Source organism: Molossus molossus, unplaced genomic scaffold, assembly GCF_014108415.1.
Source record: "Molossus molossus isolate mMolMol1 unplaced genomic scaffold, mMolMol1.p scaffold_m16_p_15, whole genome shotgun sequence".
Taxonomy (NCBI): Eukaryota; Metazoa; Chordata; class Mammalia; order Chiroptera; family Molossidae; genus Molossus; species Molossus molossus.
In genome coordinates this window covers 21,289,564-21,312,351 of record NW_023425350.1, presented here as the reverse complement: position 1 = coordinate 21,312,351, position 22,788 = coordinate 21,289,564, and the positions used below count along the sequence as shown (strand labels likewise).

The following is a 22,788-nucleotide window of genomic DNA, read 5'->3' as shown; positions in this document are numbered from 1 at the left end:
ATTAAACGCATTCATCAATTTACATGGTCACTGTTACCCTACATATTTGCACCCCTCTTTTTATATATACATATATAATTACATACTCTTTTTATTTACTATTGGCCTTACTCTTAACTTTCCCTTTACATTAATTTGGAGGGGTTTTTTTTAGAAAGAACATACAGGGAACTAAATCTTCTACTACTTCGGTAATGTCTTCTCATCCTCTTTCACAACCCCTTGTGTTCTGTCCCTTTTTTTCTTTTTTTTCATTTACTTTCCATTTACAGTTAACATTCAAGAGTACTTCCTATCAGTTTCAGGCGTACAGCACAGGGGTGAGACAATCTCCACATACTCCCTCTTGCCTTAATCACCGTCATCCTCTGGACAGCTTAATCCCCGGGCCTCCACTCCCCTCTCACCGTGTCTCCTGGTTTCAACTACCACCTTTCCTACTTTTTACAAAATAGATATCCTGCCTGCATGTCATCAAAGATCCAGTTTTGCAGGCATGAGTCCTTGTAGGGTGACTCCATTTAGACAGTCCACAAATATCTTAAATCCATCCCTTCCAAAACCATCTGGTATGTCATCTCAACTTCATTTTTGCCACACTCATTAATCCACCTAGCTTTAAGGTCACTTTTCAGTCCTCCCTCCTTCACCTCTCATTCCAACCCTTGCCCATTTGCACTATTCCTTACATTGCCCATCCTTTTCCCTATCCGCAGCCCTCACTTCCTCCAGTCTGAACTCACTCCCTCATTCTGTTTATAGAAGGAATTTTTTTTTTTTTTTATCCTCACCCGAGGACATTTTTCCATTTTTTGTTCAGCCAGAGCGGGAGGGAGAGAGAGGAAGAGAGAGAGAGAGAGAAACATCGATGTGAAAGCACACATCGAGTGGCTGCCACCCGCACGACCAACCAGGGCCGGGGACAAATTGCAACCGAGGTACATGCCCTTAGCGGGAACCGAACCCAGGTCTCTCTGTACCGCAGGCCGATGCGCCAACTGCTGAGCCAAACCGGCCAGGGCTATAGAAGGAATTTAATTGGCCTCTCCAGGTTCCTCTTTCTCCCTATCCCAGTTTAATCCTGCTGTGATTTGTCCTCTAAAAATACTGCGCACTTATTATTTTTCCCCACTTCTTCTTCTCTTAAGAACACAGACTGGCTTTCTATTACCTATTTAAGACGACCTCAATCAGACTCCATCGCACCCCAAGCCCTGCAGGCCATGGTCAGTGCCAGCAAGGAGAAGACCATGAATTCACTCCTCAGCCCACAGATAGAATCCCCCCATCAGCAGGGGCAGCAGCCTCCCTCAGGGATGCTACTTTGCCCCTTGACAGGGAGGGCTCAGCTGAGAAGCAGACTACTTCCCCTCAGAGGACAGCTGCAGTTTGGTATTCCACGCCTTCCACCGTTTCTCTTTCTAACCAAGTCTCTCACGCTCCCCTCACTGACCTTTGCTGTCCCCACCACACCTTTACACGTATAACTTCCAGCCCGGGACCACCCTGCTTTCTCTTCATCAATCTTTAATGTCATGAGGCCTCTGCAAAGAGTTAAGACCACAACGACTGTGGTTGCATTTTTCCACTGCTGCCTCTCCAAATTAATTGCAGTAAGACTATACAAGAAAACTTTCAGGCCCTTTTTCAGATTCCTAGTGAAAGGTAGCATAAACTCAATCATAAACAGAGAAGAACAAAACTGAGATAAGAGGAGGCTGCCAGGGAGCTGGCCGGCCCACTCACATGCTGACTGACGGCTCCCATGTTATCAACCAGAACTAAACTTAAAATCAACAAAATTGCAAACTATTATACGTCACTGAACTTCAGTGGTGCTAACTAACAGCTGCAAATGTTCATGTCAAATATTCTTATCTTTGTGCTTCTTTTGGGGTTAACATAACATAACATTCTTCTTTGCTGGGTGTTATCACTCTAAACTCATATTCCCTTTTTTCTGGATTTTTTCAGCATGTATAACACTTATGTTATTCTATCCCATATTCATAGGATAAAGATTTTAAAAATTATAATAATTTATATATGTATTTGCTAAATTTGAATACTTACTAGATTCTTGTCAACTGAATAAATGACACATGAATGTATAAACATTTAATAATTATCTCATTTTGATGTTATTAAAGAATCAAAGCAAGATTCAGACAAGGAACAATATTCCTTAAACAAGACTTAGTTCCAGAAAATTTCTACATTTCCTACAAATAAATTTCATAGTTCATAGTCCCATTTTATGCCAAAAACTAATAGGTTGATAAAAATTTCTAAGCAGTATTCTGGTATTAATTGTAACTTTTAAGGGTAAGCTTTGTTCTTACTCTAAACAATTCAAACATGTATGTTAAATTCTAACTGAATTAAGAAGCACATTGCTCAGTATATATGCACCATGAGAACATAATTACATAAATACATCAGAAACTTTCTTCCCAAAGATGGTCCAGGCCACAAGCTGACTCCTTGAATTCTGTTTAAGCCCCTGATTCCCATTAGTCCTATCATTTTCTTCTCCTTAGAATTTAAGGTCCATGAGAACAGGCAGTTTTGTCTAATTTTTCTCTGTTGTTTTCCTAGCACACAGAATACTGCTGGTCATCTAGTAGGTGTTCATTGACCACTTCTTTTTTTTTTTTTTTGTACATGCCCCTAGCAGAAACCGAACCTAGGACTCTGGTCCACAGGCTGATGCTCCACCCACTGAGCCAAATTGGCCAGGGCGACCACTTCTTAAATGAATAAATGCCACATTCCCTCCAACCAAATTATGAGTAGACAAGTTACTATATTTAAGCCTTAAAAACCCATACATATTCCAAAAGGAAATCATTGTGAAGTTAAAGACAATAAGTGACTTGCAAACAATGAATAAATTACCTTCTCAGGGGGTGCAGTTGCCACTAAAACCAGAAAAAAAAAGGAGGACATTAGTATAATTTAAAACAATCTACTATATAATATTTTAATTTTTAAAATGCAATCAAAGTCCAGTATCTCTCCAAAGGGATTAAGAAGCAAACTAAATCAAATGCAGAATTATGGTCAGTACTATTTTGGAGAATTTTACACATAACTGGCAGCGGGAAACTACCTGTGCTGTGTCATTCCTCAATTACAGGTCAGGTAGCTGATGCGATGACATTCTTTCCAGGTCCCTCATTAATTAAAAAAGTTCAAGGAGGCAACACTTCCTGGCACACTATTTTATGCCTAATCTCAGTTTTGTAGAACTTCCCATATCTTAAAAAACAAACATTTTCTTTAATTGGTCAGATACTTTTCCTTGACATAATATATAATGACTGAAATGCTTTCTTATGTTAATGTTAAAAAAGAATGTCACTGTTTTCAATGAGACATATGAATGGGTGCTGCCTTCTTGATGCATACTAATTCTTAATGAAGCCCTGTGAGCATGTCCAGGAAGACATGCTAATGAAATTAAGGGGGGAGAAAAATCACAAGCCAGTAAGATCCAATGAGAGATCAGCATCAATATGGTAAACAAATGACTTATTATGCAATCTTAAACATTATTATAGGGTGGTAGTGGTTATGCCTTTGTACTTCGACAGGCTTGCTTTTCATTAATCAGTACTTAAAGCCTTAAGGGAACATTCACCAGAATGTTTCTCATGAGCCAAGGTCTTCATAAACATCGGTATAGAGGTTTAGTAGATGTATTTATACCTAAAAGCAATCAGGTACCAGATTGCTACCACTGCTACAATATTCCTGTGATTGGAAAAACTCAACTGGCATTCCATCCTGCCTAACCCACCATCAAGAAAGTCTTGAGGCAGAACCTGGACCAGAGCCAATTTCTCCTGCTTACGCAGAAGATGAGTTGCAAACATCTGGTCATGGAGCCCCAGGTGCATAGGCACAAACTGGTCAACACCGTCAACGCTCGGTGAGGTCCTACCCGCCCTGTCTAAACCAAGGAAGAAGTGCAGCGAGTGAAGAAGTGGAATAAAATAGGCTAGAACACACGAGGACTCACAGCCCTGGAAAAGACACACCTCTTCCAGTAAGGAGGCCTTGCCAAGCCCTCAACTCTTCACTAACCTAGGCGCCTTCTCTCTTTACAAAATCCATAAATGAGCACCCTGAATTCTGACCTAAGAATTGAGTGTGACAAGCCAATAGGAGCTTTAACAGAGCCAATCTATATTCCACACAAACCTAAGATTTGTTCCTTCTGTTGGGGGGGATAATTTTTGTAGTGACAGAGATATTCAAGGTATTAGATATGCTGGTTTTATATAAGAGACAGAGATAGAGATAATGCTCTTTCTGAATGCCAGAGAGATAGTCAAAGTCAACTGTCCCTCGACTCTCTCTGGGGTATAAGGCCTGAACCACTTCTTTGGGAAAATGTGCTCATGGTCCCATCACCTACTCTGTGCATGACATCTGGCAAGTCAGGTCCCCTCTCTAGGTCTCGGGTTTCTTAAAATGTAAATTAAAGGGTTTCACAAAGTGATCTCCAAGATCCCTTCAAATAGCCCTGTCTTCCTCCACTCTGCCTCCCATTAGCCCTGACTGCCTGTTGGACTTTATTTCAAGGAAGCTCAGTTGATGCTTTAACTTTAAGCCTATGAATTCCACTTTTTAAAGTAAATAAATATTTATTAAATGGCCCTGTAGACACAGAAGTGAATTTGGGCTATTCCCTGAAGGATCTAAATCACTATCCAGGACTAAACACCAGGAAAAGGGGGCCCCAAACACAAGACTATGTCGAGATTGCCACGGACTATTGTTAGCTGCTTGGTACCTATCACTCTGGAGCAGTGGTCCTCGATCGAGGGTAATTTTACCCCCCAGGGGACATTTGGAAATGTTTGGACACCTTTTGGGTTGCAACACTGGAAGGGAGGAGGTACTACTAGCAAGAGGGTAGAGGTCAGGGCTGTTGCTAAACATCCTGCAACGCACAGAGCAGCCCTCACACCAAAGAATCACCCACCCCGAAATGTCTAGGCTGGGAATAGTGCCAAGGCTGGGAACTCCTGTTCTAAGCGGGTATAAACAGGGGAACCAAAGCAAAGGCACACGACAAGTGGCTGGGACCACGATCCGTTGCCGCTCTCACCTTCTGGCCCCGCCGCTCCTGGCCTGTGTTCCCGGGAGAAAGTCAGGGCCTCCACTGGCTCTTCCTTGGCTGGGAGAGGTGGAGGATGAGTACTTTTAGCAACAGGCTGAGTGTTCTTTGGCTTGACAAATACAGGTCCTTTACCTACATGGTGATGGATTGGCCTGCGTCTATGAACGCCAGAAACCGTATAACCCATTCCACCAGGACAGATTTCCTTAAAAGCAGCTAGATTTGGGATGGGAAAATATTCCTTTTAAAAATCTAAAAGTGCAAACTGGTACAGAGGAAAATATCATGATGAGTATCTCTTAATAAATCATCACTAATATAGTTACATTTAAAATCTTCAAAAACAGATGCTGAACTTCTGTTAAACTCGCATAGTTACAAAAAAAAAAAAAACCCAACCCTTTCTTTTACTAAACATTTCTCTATCTATTAATTCCTTATAATCAGATTATATAGAGAGCATATATAAGAACATATATATTATATATCATATTATATGTATCAATAATGAATTAGGAGATATATATTTTATATTTTGTATTTTAGATAGTATTACATACTACACATATAAAATATATGTAATATATTAGATTTGTATGTATAAAAGACACTATATTATATACATACATAAATACATACATATATATGTGTGTGTGTGTATTTATATATATCTTATTGGAGGTGTGGGCGTAATATCTGCAAAAATCAGGGTGGTTTTTTTTTTCCTTCTGCCATGGCTTATTTCCATTAATTATTAACAAGAAACTCAGTAACATCTCTGTAAGTTAGGTGATGAGCAAGAGAAAGAAAATGAATCAATATTCAGGGAAATGAGGTGTTGAAATCATGGTAATTTTCTTCCAGTTGAAGAATCCAAAGGACTCAGCCAAAATGGAGTGTCCAAACTGACATGGAGAGGTTGCTTAAGACGGAGTGAAACGGGGAAGTATTTTTTGAGAGAGTCTCACATAGTGGGAAGGAACCCAGCAAGTTAAGACATGCTAAAGAGATGATGCATAGGACTCAAGCTAACAAAATGACACGCCACGTTAGCATGTTTTTATATTCAAGGGAAGGGGTGACAACATGGGAAAATCCTGATCATGAGCAGGTGGCTAACGTGCCCACAGGGCAGGAGCTATTCTGTGCCTGGAACTGCTCTCCTCCCCGGCAAGTGGTTCCGTACAGTTAAAATAAGGCAGACTGGGCATGTGTGACGTGCTGACCTCCATCGCATAACCCCCGGGAATAAGTCAAGGGGAAGACGAGGGCGGCACGGTAGTGTGGGGCCCAAGGAGGAAAAACCCACCTAATCCTTAGGTCGTGGTGTTAAAGGCAAGTGACCAAATGCAGACACCAAGGCACTTAGTGTCAATCAACTCTTTTCTCTCTACTTTTAAAATCAAAAGTGAAATAGGTCATTTAGTACTTCCACTGAACAAAAGATCTTCTATCGAATGTTCTGGACCTAACCTTAGTTCTCAATGAAAAAGAATCTAAAATACACCTTAAAGCATGCTAAAACATTGTTTTAATAAGAATCACACATTCAGTGGTGGAATCTCATTCTTAGGTTTAACTATGAAATACAATTTCTTACTAAGAAAAGAATAGATGTTTCCAGAAGGAAACATGATTTCCTATCAAATAGCTAAAGTATTAATGAGCTAAATATTCTATTTTTTATCAAAATCACCATATAACCGAGAGTTGGTTGAGTGTAAAAAATTTTGTCTTTAACATTATTTTCAAATTCAGCTATTATGTTTATGAAGGAGTCTCTCTGCAAGACACTCAGCATCTTGATTTATGTTTCACAGAAAGGTTACAAAGCTACCAAAACTGAACTTAAAGAGAAATGTGTCTATGAATTACAAGCATAATTTATTTTTTATTACTTTAATATAACGAGTGGATCAGATCCCATCAGAGGAAAATGGCCTTTTGGAGATGTCCAAAATTACCCAGCCTACCAAAATACACTGCCCTGCACCTTGCCACTTCTTTATGATCCCAACCACCACCAAAAGTGGACTAAAACATTTAACATGATATTTAAACCCTGTCTGCTATGGTGTTAAGTGACAGCTCTAAGATGTCAATGGCCCTGTGAGATTCTATGCATTCTCCTGGGTGGGAAGCATCTTCTCAACAACGCAACGGAGTCAGCGATTTATGACCACCCACACGAGTGCAATGGAGGCCGCTTCTTCGTTGACAACATCACGGTGCCCAGTATTTGCAGGGCATGTTCCTTTCTCTCTCATGAACCCTTCTTGACCCTACACGGGAAGTCGGTGACTCCTTGGTAAAATTAAGGCACTTACATAAATTTACTCTTTCGGGCATTTGGCAATTATGTACCAAACTGAAGGATGAACATGAATCATCTTGATATTCAGCTCCCACCTGGAAGGTCATGGGAGCTTTGGCAGGGTCTGCCCTTGGGTTACTAAAACTCCCTCCGTTTAGGAGAAATTAAGCACAATGTTCACAAGAGAACCTGACAAGCACATGAACAATCAGTGAGTGAAGGAGGCCACCTGCACCAGGCCAGGGTCGTTGCTGTGCAGGTGGGGAGGGGCCAATCGTTAGGAAAGCACGTGGCCCCGCAGGCCTTCTGGTCTCACTCGCTTGTAGACAGCAGCCTCAGGGAACTGAGGATCAACTGTAAGGCTTTTCTTAACCTTCAAAAGGAAGCCTACTATTACACAGAACTGGGAACATTTCTTTGCATGTAATTTTTTCCACCGATTCGCCCTCTTATGTTCATGGTTTCTACAGAATGGACAAAACCACGCTGAGTTATCAAAAACTCAATTTAGAGTCAGAAACAATAAATGAGTCTAGCTGCCAGAGTTGTCCTGCATACTCGTGTGCCAGGAGTGAACGTGAGCATGCAGCCGGGCAGGGCTTACCTGTGCCTGGGAGGGGACATTTCTCACAGTGTGGGCCCCAGGCCTTGCCCACGCTACAACAGCAGAGCTGCTTGGTGAGGTGAACAGACAGAGGGTGCATACACTGCCTTCCGGAACTGACAAGTCGGTAACAGGGCCCCTTCTCTTCCGAGATCACAGGGGTATCCGCTGAAGCAGAGAGATAAGGCCTGATGTCACCCAAGAAACAACAGAGACCAGATCGATTTTTCACGCAATAGTACAAATAAGCATAAAGTCTGGATTAGAAACCATACTTCAGGATACATCTCTCTAGGATTAAGGCAAAACCTAGAGTCACTTTACCAAATGAGTGTTAGAGTCCGGGCGCCAAATGGACCCTGTCCAGTCCTCCTTTCTTCCATTTTAGAAAAGGCATTAAATCAGGTGTGTAAGTGAAAAGAAATCTACCTGCCCAAATAAACCTAGTCACCTGTTATCGAAATCACGACGCCAGTCTGTCTTCTTGCAGTTAGCCACAACAGAGGTCGTTCTAGGGAGGAATCTGGTGAGCAACCAGGAGCTATGGGAACTCACAAGCTGAACATAGTTGATGCCTCAAGCCAGCTGTCGTTGCTCTTTGCTTTGAGGACAGTGAGAGCTACCAGGGCTCCAGCAGGTTTCGCGCAGGACAGTGAGCATGAAAGGGAGGGACCCGCAGGGACACACCTGGCCCCGGCTCCAGCCAGACAGCATATCAGGGAAGGATCTGATGATGTGCTCAGCCAGCCTACACTCATCCAGTACCTAAATCCTGCTCCTGGTGATCCTTCGACTCTGAGTGTAGTAGACAGACTTTGTGCATCTAGCAGCTAGACACTCAACTGGACAGAAAGGGCACATATGAGGATAAGTGATACACAGCCCTGCCTTTCGAAGTTCATTTCACTAATGTAAATGTGGATGGACTCCAGTCTACAGAGCCAGCTCCAGGCCATGTCAAACTGCTGAATAAAACCAAGCTTGGTGGTCCCCTCTGTCCCTTTCCCCATCCACCAAAGCTCTTCTCTATTATATGTGTCCAAATAATATAATTCTCCCAGTTTTCCATCTCTTCACCGAGTCCTCTAGTACTAATGTCTCCAAAACATCCACTCCTTCCTTCCCTGCTCAGATCTAAATTTTCATTCTTCCAAAGGACTGACATCTCAGCTCGATGCTACAAGACAACCAATTACACTGAGGTGCGTATAAGCACAGGGAAGATCGAGGATGTTAGAGCCAGACAGACTGATGTTCACTTGACAGCAATGTAGCCTAAGGGAAGTCACTATGGCTGGTTATGATGGCTAATTTTATGGTAATTTTAAGTTGGCTAGGCCATGGTACCCACATATTTGGTCAAAAACAGATCTGGATGCTGCTCTAAAGACTTTTTTTTTTTTTTTGCATGAGGTTAACATTTAAGCCAGCAGACTGTGAGTAGAGCAGGTTACTCATAAGAATGTGGGTGGGCCTCACCCAGCGAAAGAAAGAGATCTGATCTCCCCCAAAAGAAACTGATCTCCCCCCAAAAGAGGGAATTTTGGCAATAGACAGCCTCCAGACTCAAGCTGCAACATCATCTCTTCCCCGGGTCCCCCGCGGCCAGCTTACACTACGGATATTTGACCTGACAGCTTCCATAATCACGTGAGCCAATTCCTTAACATCTCTATTCTCATTCTCATTCATTTTCTCTCTCTCTCTCCCCCCTGTTTTTCTGGAGAAAACTCTGACTAATACACTGGCTTAACTTCAAGTAGCTCCCTCACTTATAAAGGATAGGCTCAATGCACAGATTCGATGCATCATATGCTAAACCTTGGTTCAGAGTAGACACACAATATATGTTCACTACTCTTCACTCTTATTGATAAAAATGTAGATATCTCCATCCTCCCAAGGGCATCTGTACCCAACCTCATCACTGCTTACCGGAACTTCAGTAAATTGACGATAGTCGAAAATAGTTCCGACCGGTGAGCTGGAGAATGAGGGCAGGGGACTCAGGGAAGCAGAGGAGACCTTCCTTTGTCGTCAAAACTTACAAAGCCTAATGAGATCAGCTTTGCCTACTAATAACGGCTAGGAAGAAGTCTGACTCTTTCCTCTACCTTCGCCTACCCTCTCCCACTCACTTTCTGGAGTCTGTGCAACTAAGTTATGAAAAATCAAAGATCACAGAGCAAAAGTAAAAAAAAAAAAAAAATTAAGAACATGGTTATGGTTCTTATCCCCAAAAGGCTAAGTCTGGAATGACTGAGCAACACTCATATAGCATGTGTATTTGTATGAATGTGTGTGCGTCTGAAGGTAATACCTGCATAATTTTTTTTAATCAGTCTAGAGGTCTTTTTACACTTATCACGGATGAATCCATAGGGAATGGCTTGTATCCACCTCATGCACGTATCCAGGGCCCTAATACCGTCTTAGGCACCATCCTATTATACTTAACACTGACTGCTTCCCCAACCAAACACTCTACTTTGAACTAACCCATTACGCCTATCCCCAAAATTAAACCAAAACTCCAAATCAGCAATTTAGTGTCTTAAGGGATTAATATGTGTGTGTGCATGTATGTGTTATAAGAGATTGTTAAAGTGAGTCTCTGGTTGTTGATATACATTTTACACACACACACACACACACAGAGTAAAATTTGGGGCATTTTATCATCTGGAGAATAAAGGCAGAAGTCTAGCAAGTTAATTCTTCCTAAGCATCTTACACTAAAAGATCTGTTTTATAGACCTTTGTCTTCCCATAATTTCCTAACCCAAATATTCTCTATAAAATCTGGGGTACCAGTGTTTTTTTCCATGACAGCTTCCAAAGCACTTCAAGTGGGGGTCTTTAGGGGACTAAGAGAATCACTGGTATATAGTTATCAATAAGGCAATTTTTGGTGAGTCTGGAAGTATCAGGCCAAGTTCTAGATATAATGCCTCACCCCAAGTGTGCATAAGAATAAGCAACAAACTAATAAAAAAATATGCTCCTCCAAAGATGGAAGAAAACCAAGAAGGAAGCCATTGAAAAGGTCTAGCTTACATCCCTAAATTTTACTGATGCTATTATTCAAATTTTCTTTGATCTACAACACTTGGACCAAAAGGTGTTGACTTATGCCTCAGATTTCTAATAAGGTGTGCTTTTTAAAAAAAAATTTCCCTATTGCCCAGCCGGTGAGGTTCTGTGGTTGACCATCAACCCATGCACCAAGAGGCTGCCAGTTCTATTCCCAGTCAGGGCACATGCCCAGGTTGTGGGCTCGATCCCCAGTGGGGGGCATGCAGGAGGCGGCCAATCAATGTTCTCTCTTATCGATGTTTCTATCTCTCTCTCCCTCTCCCTTCCTCTAAAAATCAATAAAGAAAAAAAATTTTTTTATTAAAAACTGCCCTTATTTCAATATCTAGATTATCCATTATTCTTTTATCATTTCAAATGACTTGCATGGCAAATCAAACATCTCTAGCATTTTCACATTCTAGTCAACATGACATGTAAACCCAGGAACAACATGCTACCCAGAATTATATAAGATTGGTGTTTCTGTTGTTGAGTATCCTTAACCACAGATGGAAGGCTAGTTGTAAAGGGTAAGTCATTAGTATACTACATTTATTATTTAAACGATGGTACATGACTATACATTTTATTGAGTCATAAGATTTTATGCTATAGTTTTAAAAATCAGTATTACCAAAGATCTCTAAAGAACAGGTATAAATGGGTATGAGACAGAGCACTATGGAGCGATAACAAGGCTCATATAAATAGTGGTTTTGCAGACTGTGGTGGTGGTTGTTTTTTTGAGGGGGCAGTTGTAGGTTGTGTTTCCTAAGATTACGGTGAAAAGATTCAGGTACTCTATATAGAGGCAAAAGCATTTCAGAGGTATAAAACCTACTGGAAATGTCAGGAAAACAAATCTTTTGCTCTTGGCTAGAGACATGAGAGAAATCTTCAAAAGTAATAAGCCTATAGCTCTGTATCCAAGTATAGTCTTAAATCTTCACCAAATATCTAATGCTGATGGTGTTTCAATCACAGGAAGAAGGTAAGATGCTGTGGTTCTCTTACTTGAGTTCCCCAATGGTGTATTTAACAGCTTATATTTAATTATAGAGTTGCCCAATGAAGTCTGGCTATACTTTCAAAGACATGCTCCTCTAATCAATTCAAATGTGAATGATAATTAGCATTAACTTGATCTAGAACTCTAAAATTGAAGGCACAAAACTCAGTTTTAAATCCGAAATGTCAGTGACTAGCTGTACGATCTTGAGAAGTTACTTCCACCCTCCTAGTAAAATAAGAACAACACCTATCTCCTAAAGGTGCCGGGGAAATCACATCAAAATGACGTACACACACGACTGCCTTTTAGAAAGGCTGTGTCCTTCGTCTCCTGACTCAGGATCATGGCAGGAGAGCCTGAGTACATCTTCCCTACAACCCTTTATTTCTGTCCATTCGCACCAAGTCCATGGCTCAAGAATATTATGAAACAGCAGAAGTCCACGCTCAGGACTCTGTGATCCGGGCTGAACCTCGGGCACGCCCTCTGCAGCCCTCATCCTGAAGCTCGTGATTTCCTGAAGAAGAGCAGCTGCAGCTCAGACAGTCACGAAGTTTTCCCACTCCAATTACAAAAGGTGAGCACACTTTTCTTGGACTTGCCCTGCCGTGTCCTAAAATTTCCCCTTTCCCCCTCAACAGATCCTGAGCCACAGACAGGGGAGTGACAGGCAGCAATTGCCAGAAGCCCCCACGTTCCTGCGTGTAGTCTGGCTAAGGCAAGGACAGACAGCGGGCGAGGAGAGGGAGAGAAATGGTTGCAACCTTTGGCTGGAGGCAAGGAATTCTGAGGGTGTTCACCTCAGCGTGTTCAAGAACAGGGAGAGCTCCCCATTGCTCCTCGGGCGCTGCCAAGTGCATTTCTTTGAGTTCACGAGTCAGCCACACCTTTTATGGCCTGGACATGACCTACATTCATGCTGTCTGAACAAATGTGGTCAATCTCTCTTGGTTGGCTTGCATTCTCTGTCCACGGCTGTTTTTATACCCCTCAGGAACAAATGTTCCAAATGTTAGTGCAAGGGCAACTTTGCTGGGTGCCTCTGGGTGTGTGTGCGTGTCTGTGTGTGAGCCCCTCTCCTTCTGCTACTTCCCCGTGACCCCGGAGGGTACCACCATCTGGCCAACATTTTCCCCCTTACTCTGTAGACATCACCTCTTCCCTGATTTCTTCTCAGCTGTCTTCAGACTTTCCCCATCGATTTCTTCACAATATAGTTCACCAGCAACTCAGACTGGATTGAATCAAGTGACAAACCCTGAAGGAACTCGACATATCTCTGTGATGTTACACGTGGTAAATCCGGAGGAAAGAGAAATAAATCTGCCCACTCAATACTGGTACAGAGCCCAGTTTTAACTTCAAACTCTAAACTGGAACATTTAACTAACAACACACATCTCCCAATTACTTATCATTTCGGCTGCTGTAGCTGAACCATAAAATTGAATTATTTTTCAAATAAGAATGGATGGTCATTTAATAAGTTCAGCATTATTTGGGCAATGACAGGGAAAATAAATGCTAAGGAAACGTGTGTTTCAAAAATCTCATTGGCAAATTTCAGCAGTCTTATTAAAACCTGGATGTCTTCCCTTAACACTAGACACCCGATCTAGTTAAAATTTAATAAAATACTTTGCGACCAGTTCTCCAAGTTTACTAATCTGCAACCTTCAACGGAATAAATTTAACCAGACAAGTCATATTATTTAAGGAAAAAAAACAAAAGACATTCACAACAAATTTTATATCCAAACTCTGCAAAATCCTTTGCACTTAAATTATAAAGCTATTTAAAATATTTACTCATGTAACTCAAATCAACCAGAAATTATCTCTACATTTTCTGGATATTGTCAACAATATGATTTCTGGCCTGCAGTTTCCAAATTCTTGCGTCAGTTTTCAAACGTACCTCGTGTGCAAACACAATTTTACAATCTAATTTTATCACCAGCCAAAAAGCTCTATAATGGTCTGTCTGTTCATGATCAGAACTATCTGTGAAAGAACACGGAAAAAAGAACTTACGTGCAAAATTTCCTAATCTGCATTCGACAGTTTTTAAAGAAAAACGGCAGTAATTAGTAACAACAACGTTCCATGAGACTCAACAAACTCATCCCAACATAATGAATAAGTCTGTCATTTGCATTTTTACTACACTTGCTTTTATGTCATCATGTCTAGGATCTCAGCTTAGAGAGAGAGATGCACAGTTAAAAACGAGCAATGGGCCCTGGCCGGTTTGGCTCAGCGGTTAGAGCGTCGGCCTGCGGTCCGGAGAGACCCGGGTTCGGTTCCCGCTAAGGGCACGTACCTTGGTTGCAGTTTGTCCCCAGCCCTGGTTGGGTCATGTGGGTGGCAACCACTCGATGTGTCGCTTTCACATCGATGTTTCTCTCTCTCTCTCTCTCCCTCTCACTCTATCTGAACAAAATATCGAAAAATGTCCTCGGGTGAGGAAAAAAAAAAAAAAAAAAAAAAACGAGCAATGGCATCGCCATGAAGATCATGATCGAAGGGCAAGTTTAAAACTGGGGACCAGAAGGGTGCAGCTTAGCATACATCAAAGTCACATTTAAAAAAAACAGACAAATAAGAAAAAACTGTGCAGGACAGAAATCAACCCAGAAGTGTTCTTAAAATGACCCTAACGCTTTTCTGCCATGCGTTAATTTAAAACGTTTTAAACTTGTGTCTAGGGAGGAAAAAAGGAGAAACATCTGTAACGAAAATAAATTAATAAAAATGGGAAAAAATAAAATAAAATAAAATGTCTTAAACTTTAGTTGTACATGGCTTTGAAAAACCTGCAGGGCTTACCTACTTTGCAATAATGGGCACAAACAAGTACCTTTAAAAAAAGGCAAACTTTAGAAATCTGCACTTGAGAATTTTGTATCTGAAATGCGCCCATCTCTAATTGTTAAGTGATCTGCAGTGATTACACTGGATTCGATTTCATGATGGGAGTCTTTCGGAGAAACTGTATTTTCTGTCCAATATTAGAATAAGTGGTTTGATGGAGGATTTTGACCCACACCAGATAAAAGAGAAAATCTCACAGACAACATTTATAAGGCCAAACAGTATAATTTCGGGGATACATTTTGGTGGTTGTTGAGGACAACAGACTAGAATATTTGAAATGAGAACTGAAGAGACAATCCAAAACTATTTCCCAGACTCTCCAACTAAGAAAGTACAGTGAAACCTCATTAAACCAGACACGAGTGACTCAGAATTTGGACTAATTAAAAACAGAAGCCGGGACAACGTTTAACGCAGTCTAAATAATGCTTAAAATACTCCCGAAGGAAAAATCTTCTCAGGTCTCAGGTATGCTCACTTGAATGAACTCTTTCCTTTTCATCAAGGTCTAGTTCCTCAGTGTGCGTGTTCTCTACCTTGACTTTTAGCTACCATATCTTTCTGAATGCAATAAAAATGCACTTTGGTTCCATAACATAGGTTTGTTTTCATATCATGCCCCTGTCCTCCCTCTTGTCCTTTTAATGAGGTTTTCCTGCATATGTACAATGTTCAGTTGACCATTGAGTATTTATCTTATTTTGGATAACCTCCCACCCCAACCCCTCAAAAAAAATAAATAAATAACTGATCCAAAATTGGAATAAAAAATGATCATTACTTACGAACACAACTTGTAAAAGTAGGATCCGGCCCAAATCCCATTTTGCAGGTACATCTATAGCTGCCCATGGTATTCAAACACTCACCATTAGGGCACACCCCCTGTAGCTGGCACTCGTTAATATCTGCAGGAAACACAACTCTGTTAGAAGGAGCGTTCAAGCCCTGTTGGACCGATTCTGGCTATAAATTGCATTCATCTGTTGGTTATAGTGAATAAGAGAGGCTAACATCATTTATTTAATTATTTAATTATTTATTTATTGTTAATTCACACCTGAGGATACTTTTTCCGTTGATCTTTAGAGAGAATGGAAAAGGATAGAGGGAAGAGGAAAGACAGAGAGAGACAGACAAACAGACAGACAGACATTGATGTGAGAGACACCGATCGATCGGTTGCCTCCTGCATGTGCCCTGACTGGGGCCTGGGATCAAACCTGCGACCCAGGTATGTGCCCTTGGCCAGGAATTGAACCCACGACCCTCAGGTTCACAGACCTATGCTCTCTCTAACCACTGAGGCACATCAGTCAGGGCTAGAAGCTAGAATCTTTTAATGCAGCAGGTACTTATGAAATCACATGTTATTGAACATCTGGGGCTGCATCGTTTGAAAATATGCATAACAAGAGACTCATGAAATAACCTCATACAACACAGCCTTCATATTTCTCTACTAGGGAATGAAATCATAATCTAGTACAGTGAGGCAAGAATCCCCACCATCATCCCTTACATTTGCATGGCACACCCTGTCTTGCTGGAACTTTGTAACAATTCTAGGTGGTGAGCCACACGAAAGTTATTTCCTCTTACAGAGATAACTTTGTTCGAGATCACTTTTTCAAACGGGTTAAGGGGGAGTGGGAAAACTTAATGGGAGAAATATCCCACTACAATCCTTGGTCTATCCAGGATGCTAAACTATGTTACCGAGAACAGTCACTTAATCTCTGCTGATCTCAGTTTGCTCTCCTGTAACACAAGGGGCTGAAGCAGGTAATCCCCAAGATTACTTCTAGCTTAAATACTCTGGCTTCAAAACAATCTGCCAGATGCCGGAGTTGAAGATGACAAGGAAAAAATTGTGACGTTTACGGATAATATAATATAAATAGCATAAATGCCCCTATGGGAAATAAACACACTTTTATATATCTATTCTGCGTGTTTAACAAAGTGAGTAATACTTCACTGCCTTTTGGGTGACGCAAGTTCATACAGGAAATGAGACATGTCCCATAATCAACAGGAACGGGACACAAGGTGAGAAGGGTACATGAGGACCTTTGTACTGTGTGAAAAGATGAGGTTTTCTGGTGACTCTGCTGGGTGCCTAGTCAGCGTTTGCTGATGGACAGAAATTCCACCCAACAATTTAGCAATATAACTCCTTCGTGAAAGCAGAAATGCCTCTTGAGGTGAACTCTTTTCCTAGCCAGACACACCTTCTGGCTCTGGAACAGGGGTCACTTGCTTTAGCTAAATGAGGGATTCATTCTCTAAAAGGACAATGTGTTTCCTCAACTTGCACAGAAGTAGCTTCACGCTGGGTCCCCACACCCCTGGAGTCGCGTGATGATATTCCACAGGTACATACCTGCTTGGATACTTTCAAGGGATCAAATTCTAGATATTGAGCCTTTCTATGTCTTCTTTTTGAAAAGTGATCTGGCTGAGAACACCTCTGCCCATGTCCCTTTCTCTCTCTCCTTGACTCTGCGCCTTCCTCCCCTTTACAAAGTCAAGTCACCTCGCGTCCATTCGTAATCTTTCTAGGTTTTCGAGGTGTGTTGCCCTACAATGTAAAATTCTCGAAAGCACTTAACAAATGAACAGTTGATAGATATATCCCCTCCTAGGGAAGTCACAGAAAAAGTGGTAAGTCCGAGTTGTTTCATACGAAGGCCTGGCTTTGCCAATTAGGTGGATGGCAGCCATTCTTCATAAACCCAACCAACAGGCCAACCCTGCAGCTCCGAGGCTTTGATGACAATATGTTTAAAGCACATATCTAATATAAACACACCAAACATAAGTCTACTGCATCCATTTAATTTTTTATGGAAAAAATATAGATGTCTACTTAAAAAATATAGAAGTTTCTCAAAATTATTTTCAGAGATAAGTGAGAAAAGAAAATGTTTGAAGAGCAACATTCTCGAGCAATTTGACCCCAAATAGTTTACACAAAACCCAAGCTTTGTTCGAATTCTGCTAAAAGAAGGGTTCTGTGGTCAAATATGTGTGAGAAACAGTGCATATTCTACAAACACGAGTACGTTAAAGAAAGACCCCGGGAAGTCCTTTGGCAAGGACTCCTGGTTCTCTTTAGCATGGTATGTTCCACACACTTGGCCATGGAACCCATTCTGCATACCATCTATGAACATTTCTCTGAATTGCTGAGAAATGTTGCTCTCTGGGGCTGGCCCCGCAAACTACGGTGCAGGTCTCTCTGTGGTAACATTGGCCTTGACCTAGGCCTCACTGCAGCCAGAGCCTCCCCTGCTGACCTGTCAGTGTCCCACCCTTGTCAAATGATAATCTAGCAGAGAACAGATTCAATCATAAAAGGAAGCCAACCACGGTGGAAGCAACTCCATCCTTTCCAATTCTTCCCTGTCGGGGTAACATGATAAAAGAATGATCAGAGCCCAGAAAACAGCTTGTAGTTATTTCTTGATACATGTGTACTACACATGGAAAATGATGATCACGCACATATCTCTGTTGGTCTTAGATTTCTGACTCCAGTCTACAGATACTGCATTAATTTCTTCTTGAAACATTCAGGGTAACATGAATCCATCATGGGCTCTCCTCATCACTCAGGATACAACAGGCATCTTCCCATTGATTTTACAGCCCCGGAGATTAAGGTCAAAGAGTTATTGGAAAATATAATGTGCTAATGACTCACTTCACCACTGTCTTTCCTGAAGAAAAGCGAATAAAATAAACAGACATTTCCTTTTTGAATCCTATCCCAGTGATTTGAGCATAGCAAGAGGATACACCAGAAAGTGATTCTCACATGGATACAAATGGGTCCCAAATTGATTTTTAAATGCTGAAATATGATGCTCAGGTCCAGAGCAAAACTGTTTAAATTCTATCTGAAAAGAATGTGCCTATTCAAACTAGAAACTGTAGCAGGAGTTCTAACGGGATGCCCTTCCAAAGAGGTAAAATGTCTCTTCATTCCCTCTTAGCCACTGACTACTGTAAAACATGAGTAAGCCTCACATTAAGTATCCCCCCGGTTCTGGAATTACATCACTAGATGTATGAATCTCCATCCAGTAGGCTACATAAAAAGAACTTAAAACATGTTTAAGTGTCTTAAAGATCTGAAATATCAAGTCTGGTGACTCCCGTCTTAGTCCACACCTATGGATTTTCTACTAGTATTTCCCAAATATATAGCAAGAATAGTAGATTCTAACACCTATGGATTTTCTACTGGTATTTCCCAAATATATAGCAAGAATAATAGGTTCTAAGTTTCATCCTTATATCCACAGTACTCTCACGAACATATTCCCTATTTTATATTCCATATTCCCGAGAAAGAAACAAACACTGCAACAATCAACTCCCCTTTGATAATGGAACTGAATGGAACTTGACAGCACCGTGAAGGGGCTCAGAACAGGTCCCCCAGGATGTGCCACTTTGCAGGTGAATTATTTTGAGCTGAATGCAAATGAGACCCTGTGGGCTCAGGAGAAACTTTCATCTCTTCCTTAAAGAATTCAAGTTGGGGGGCCTTGCTTATTATAAGAGTTATCACCAGAAATAACTTTTTATGACCTATCCACAGGGCAGGGCAAACTAATTACTGAACAGCTGCTCTTCTTCTTGTCCTTCCAATGACCTTAACCCCCTCTGTCGCCCAAGGTGCCTCACTTCATCCTTAGCTCAGAATGTCATTTTCCCTTTCTGTCTCTGACTTTCTTGTGTAGGGTTCCCATACAAACATATGTACTTAAATTTGGTTTTCTCTTGATAATCTGTCTCAGGTCCATTGAATGATTAGACTAGCTAGAAGACCCTAAAAGGGTAGAGGAAAGTTTCTTCCTCCCAACAACTGTAACTATGGAGAATGCTACATAAACAGAGAAACCAGCAAAGAATATGTTGAGGGGGAGGGGGAAAAAAGCACTGAAAATAACTTAAAACCTCCTGCATGCCCCTCACTGGGGATCAGGCCCACAACCTGGGTATGTGCCGCAACAGGGAATCGAACCGGCAACCTCTTGGTGCATGGGGTTGATTCTCAGCCACTGAGCCACACCAGCCCAGCAGCACTGAAAATAATTTAAATGAAAACATCAAAAGATTTTATTACTTCATTAGCCAGGATTTTAAATATTAAAAAGAAAAAGCTATTGCCTACATGCTGCTGAGTAGAAGCTAGACATAAGAGAACAAATATTAGATAATTTGGAAGTTCATTAAAAGACAAAACTGATCTATGCTTGCAATTCAGCACAGTGATTAGCTTTGAAAAAGAGGGAGAAAGTCAAGTCTGGAAAGGGACAAAGGGAGGATTCTGGGGTGCCAGCAATGTTCCATTTCTTCACCTGGGTGGTAACTACACAGTTGTGTTCAGTTTGTGAAAATTTGCTGAGCTATATATACACTTACAGTTTGTACACTGTTCTACACACAGGTTACACACTGATTAAAAGGTTATTTAAAAATATTATTTATGCCCTGGCCGGTTTAGCTCAGCAGTTAGAGCGTCAGCCTGCGGTCCGGAGAGACCCAGGTTCGGTTCCTGCTAAGGGCACGTACCTCAGTTGCAGTTTGTCCCCAGCCCTGGTTGGGTCGTGTGGGAGGCAGCCACTCGACGTGCCCCTTTCACATCGATATTTCTCTCTCTCTCTCTCTTCCTCTCTCTCCCTCCCACTCTATCTGAACAAAAAAAGGGAAAAAATGTCCTCGGGTGAGGATAAAAAAATAAACAAACAATGAATCTGACCCTTTGAGACAGCAGGGATGGGCCTGAAGAGTATTATGCTGAGTGAAATAAGCCAGTCAGAGAAAGACAAGTACCACATGAGCTCACGTATATGCGGAATCTAATGAACAAAATAAACTGATGTACAAAATTGATCCAGAGACATGGAAGCAGAGAACAGACTGAAGGAGGAAGGGGAGTGGGGGGAAGAACTTATATGCATATTCCTACATAGAAAATTCAGAGGAAAACTACTGAAACTAGCAAGAGTTACTTCCAGTAATGTAACAGCTACTAAAAAAAATAATAATAATCTTGCACACAGCCATAATTAATATAAAATAACTGGGGAAAGCCTGAACAGAAATGTCTGAGGCCTACGTGAAAGAAAACATACTATTTAACTGCCCCCTTTGGGTTTTCAAATTTGTAAAGAAAAGGAAATCGGGGAGGAGGGAAGAGACACCAGTGGAAGGGAAATGCTACATCCTCTTTGGAAGGGGATGTGCACAGGACGAAGCGAGCCTGGAAACCAGGCATTTCTCTTCTAAGCACAGTCACAGTCACATAAAGGCCCCTGGTCTAGTGTGGCCCCGACAGCAGTCTATATAATAAGGAAAAATAGAAACCACTCTGAAAATCCAGCTTTAGGGGAATGGGTAAGGGAATGACCCTACATCCATTAACTGGGACACCATGTCAGCATCACACAAATTTTTAGAGGATTTAATAACATCAGAAAGTATTATATATGAAGTAAAAAATAGATTTCACAGCTGTCCATGAAATTTCAAATATATATCTATATATGTATATAGATATATATATATGATTAGCAGGAAATATAGCAAATTTTCATTTTTCCCCTTTATAGCTATCTCTCATTTCTAAATTTTAAGCAATAGGTAAGAATTATTTTTATAAATAGGAAAGACAGTGTGACTTTTAAAGGAATATTTTTTGTTGTTAATTCTCACCCAAAGATATATTTTCCACTGACTTTTAGAGAGAATGGAAGGAAGGGGTGGGGGAAGAGAGGGAGAAGGGGAGAGAAAGAGAGAAAGAGAGAAAACATCCATGTGCGAGAGACACATAGATTGGTTGCCTCCTGCATGAGCCCCGACAGATCTGGGCCAGGGATCAAACCTGCAACCCAGGTACGTGCCCTTGACCTGGAATCGAACCTGTGACCCTTTGGTGTGTGGACCCACGCTAATTGCTGAGCCAAACTGGCCAGGGCAAAGGAATATGTTTTTAAATACTATCTGTGATTTTCTAACTAAACGCAAACTTTTCTCTGAAATTGTATAGTATTTCATAAAGTACTTACTACAAGCTACTTTGATTTTTAAATTTTATGTGAGAACAGTGATCTTCATAAGGGAAAGAATTCAGTCTTATTACGTTCTGTATTTCTCAGAGTACCCCTACTTGACATTAAATGTCTGTAACATGAATGAGTGTATGAATGGCAGGTGGTCAAATCATTTACGTATTACAACAGGTACAGAAACTTTACCTGTGGATAATGGATTATACAATTTTAAGCTTTTTCCTGATAAGCTTTGCGATATACTCACAGAAAAACAATTTACAATATTTACACATTAGCTCAACACCCTATTCCAAATGTTTCCTATTTGAGGAAAACATGAGTCTTCAGATTGACAGTGTAGGGTAAAATCCAGATAAATGTAAATGGAAACACGTCACTATAAAACTAGAGAACACAGAGAATTAAGAGACCATCTCAAAAGGAAGAAAAGAGATTATCTACAAAGAAAGTATCAAAAATGGAAATCAGATGACATTAGTATAAGAATTATTATTGAAACACAATTATTATTGAAAAACAACTGTTAACCTACAGTTGTATACAAGTCTCATAAAATGAGCTCAAAATAAATGGGGTTTCAGACATATAAAGTATACACTTCTCAGTGAGTCCCATTAAAAGAACTGTGAAAGATTATAATCTAAAAATATAGATTTAGCAATAAAAATACAGGAAACTCAG

The 22,788-nt window shown here is 40.9% G+C and overlaps 1 protein-coding gene across 19 annotated transcripts in view; it reads right to left on the bottom strand.

Annotated features, from left to right (window-relative positions):
- LTBP1 (latent transforming growth factor beta binding protein 1) overlaps positions 1 to 22,788 on the bottom strand; it is a 394,177-nt gene that overhangs the window by 141,427 nt on the left and 229,962 nt on the right. For 9 of the 19 annotated variants that reach the window (XM_036262366.1, XM_036262365.1, XM_036262362.1 and 6 more), the window contains 4 exons: positions 15,802 to 15,924; positions 8,050 to 8,217; positions 5,120 to 5,347; positions 2,899 to 2,921 (listed from right to left, as the gene is read on the bottom strand). In XM_036262366.1, coding sequence (XP_036118259.1) covers positions 2,899 to 2,921; positions 5,120 to 5,347; positions 8,050 to 8,217; positions 15,802 to 15,924 — 542 coding nt within the window. The remainder of the gene's footprint in view (positions 1 to 2,898; positions 2,922 to 5,119; positions 5,348 to 8,049; positions 8,218 to 15,801; positions 15,925 to 22,788) is intronic. The other 10 variants (XM_036262367.1, XM_036262381.1, XM_036262380.1 and 7 more) reach the window with 8 other exon arrangements.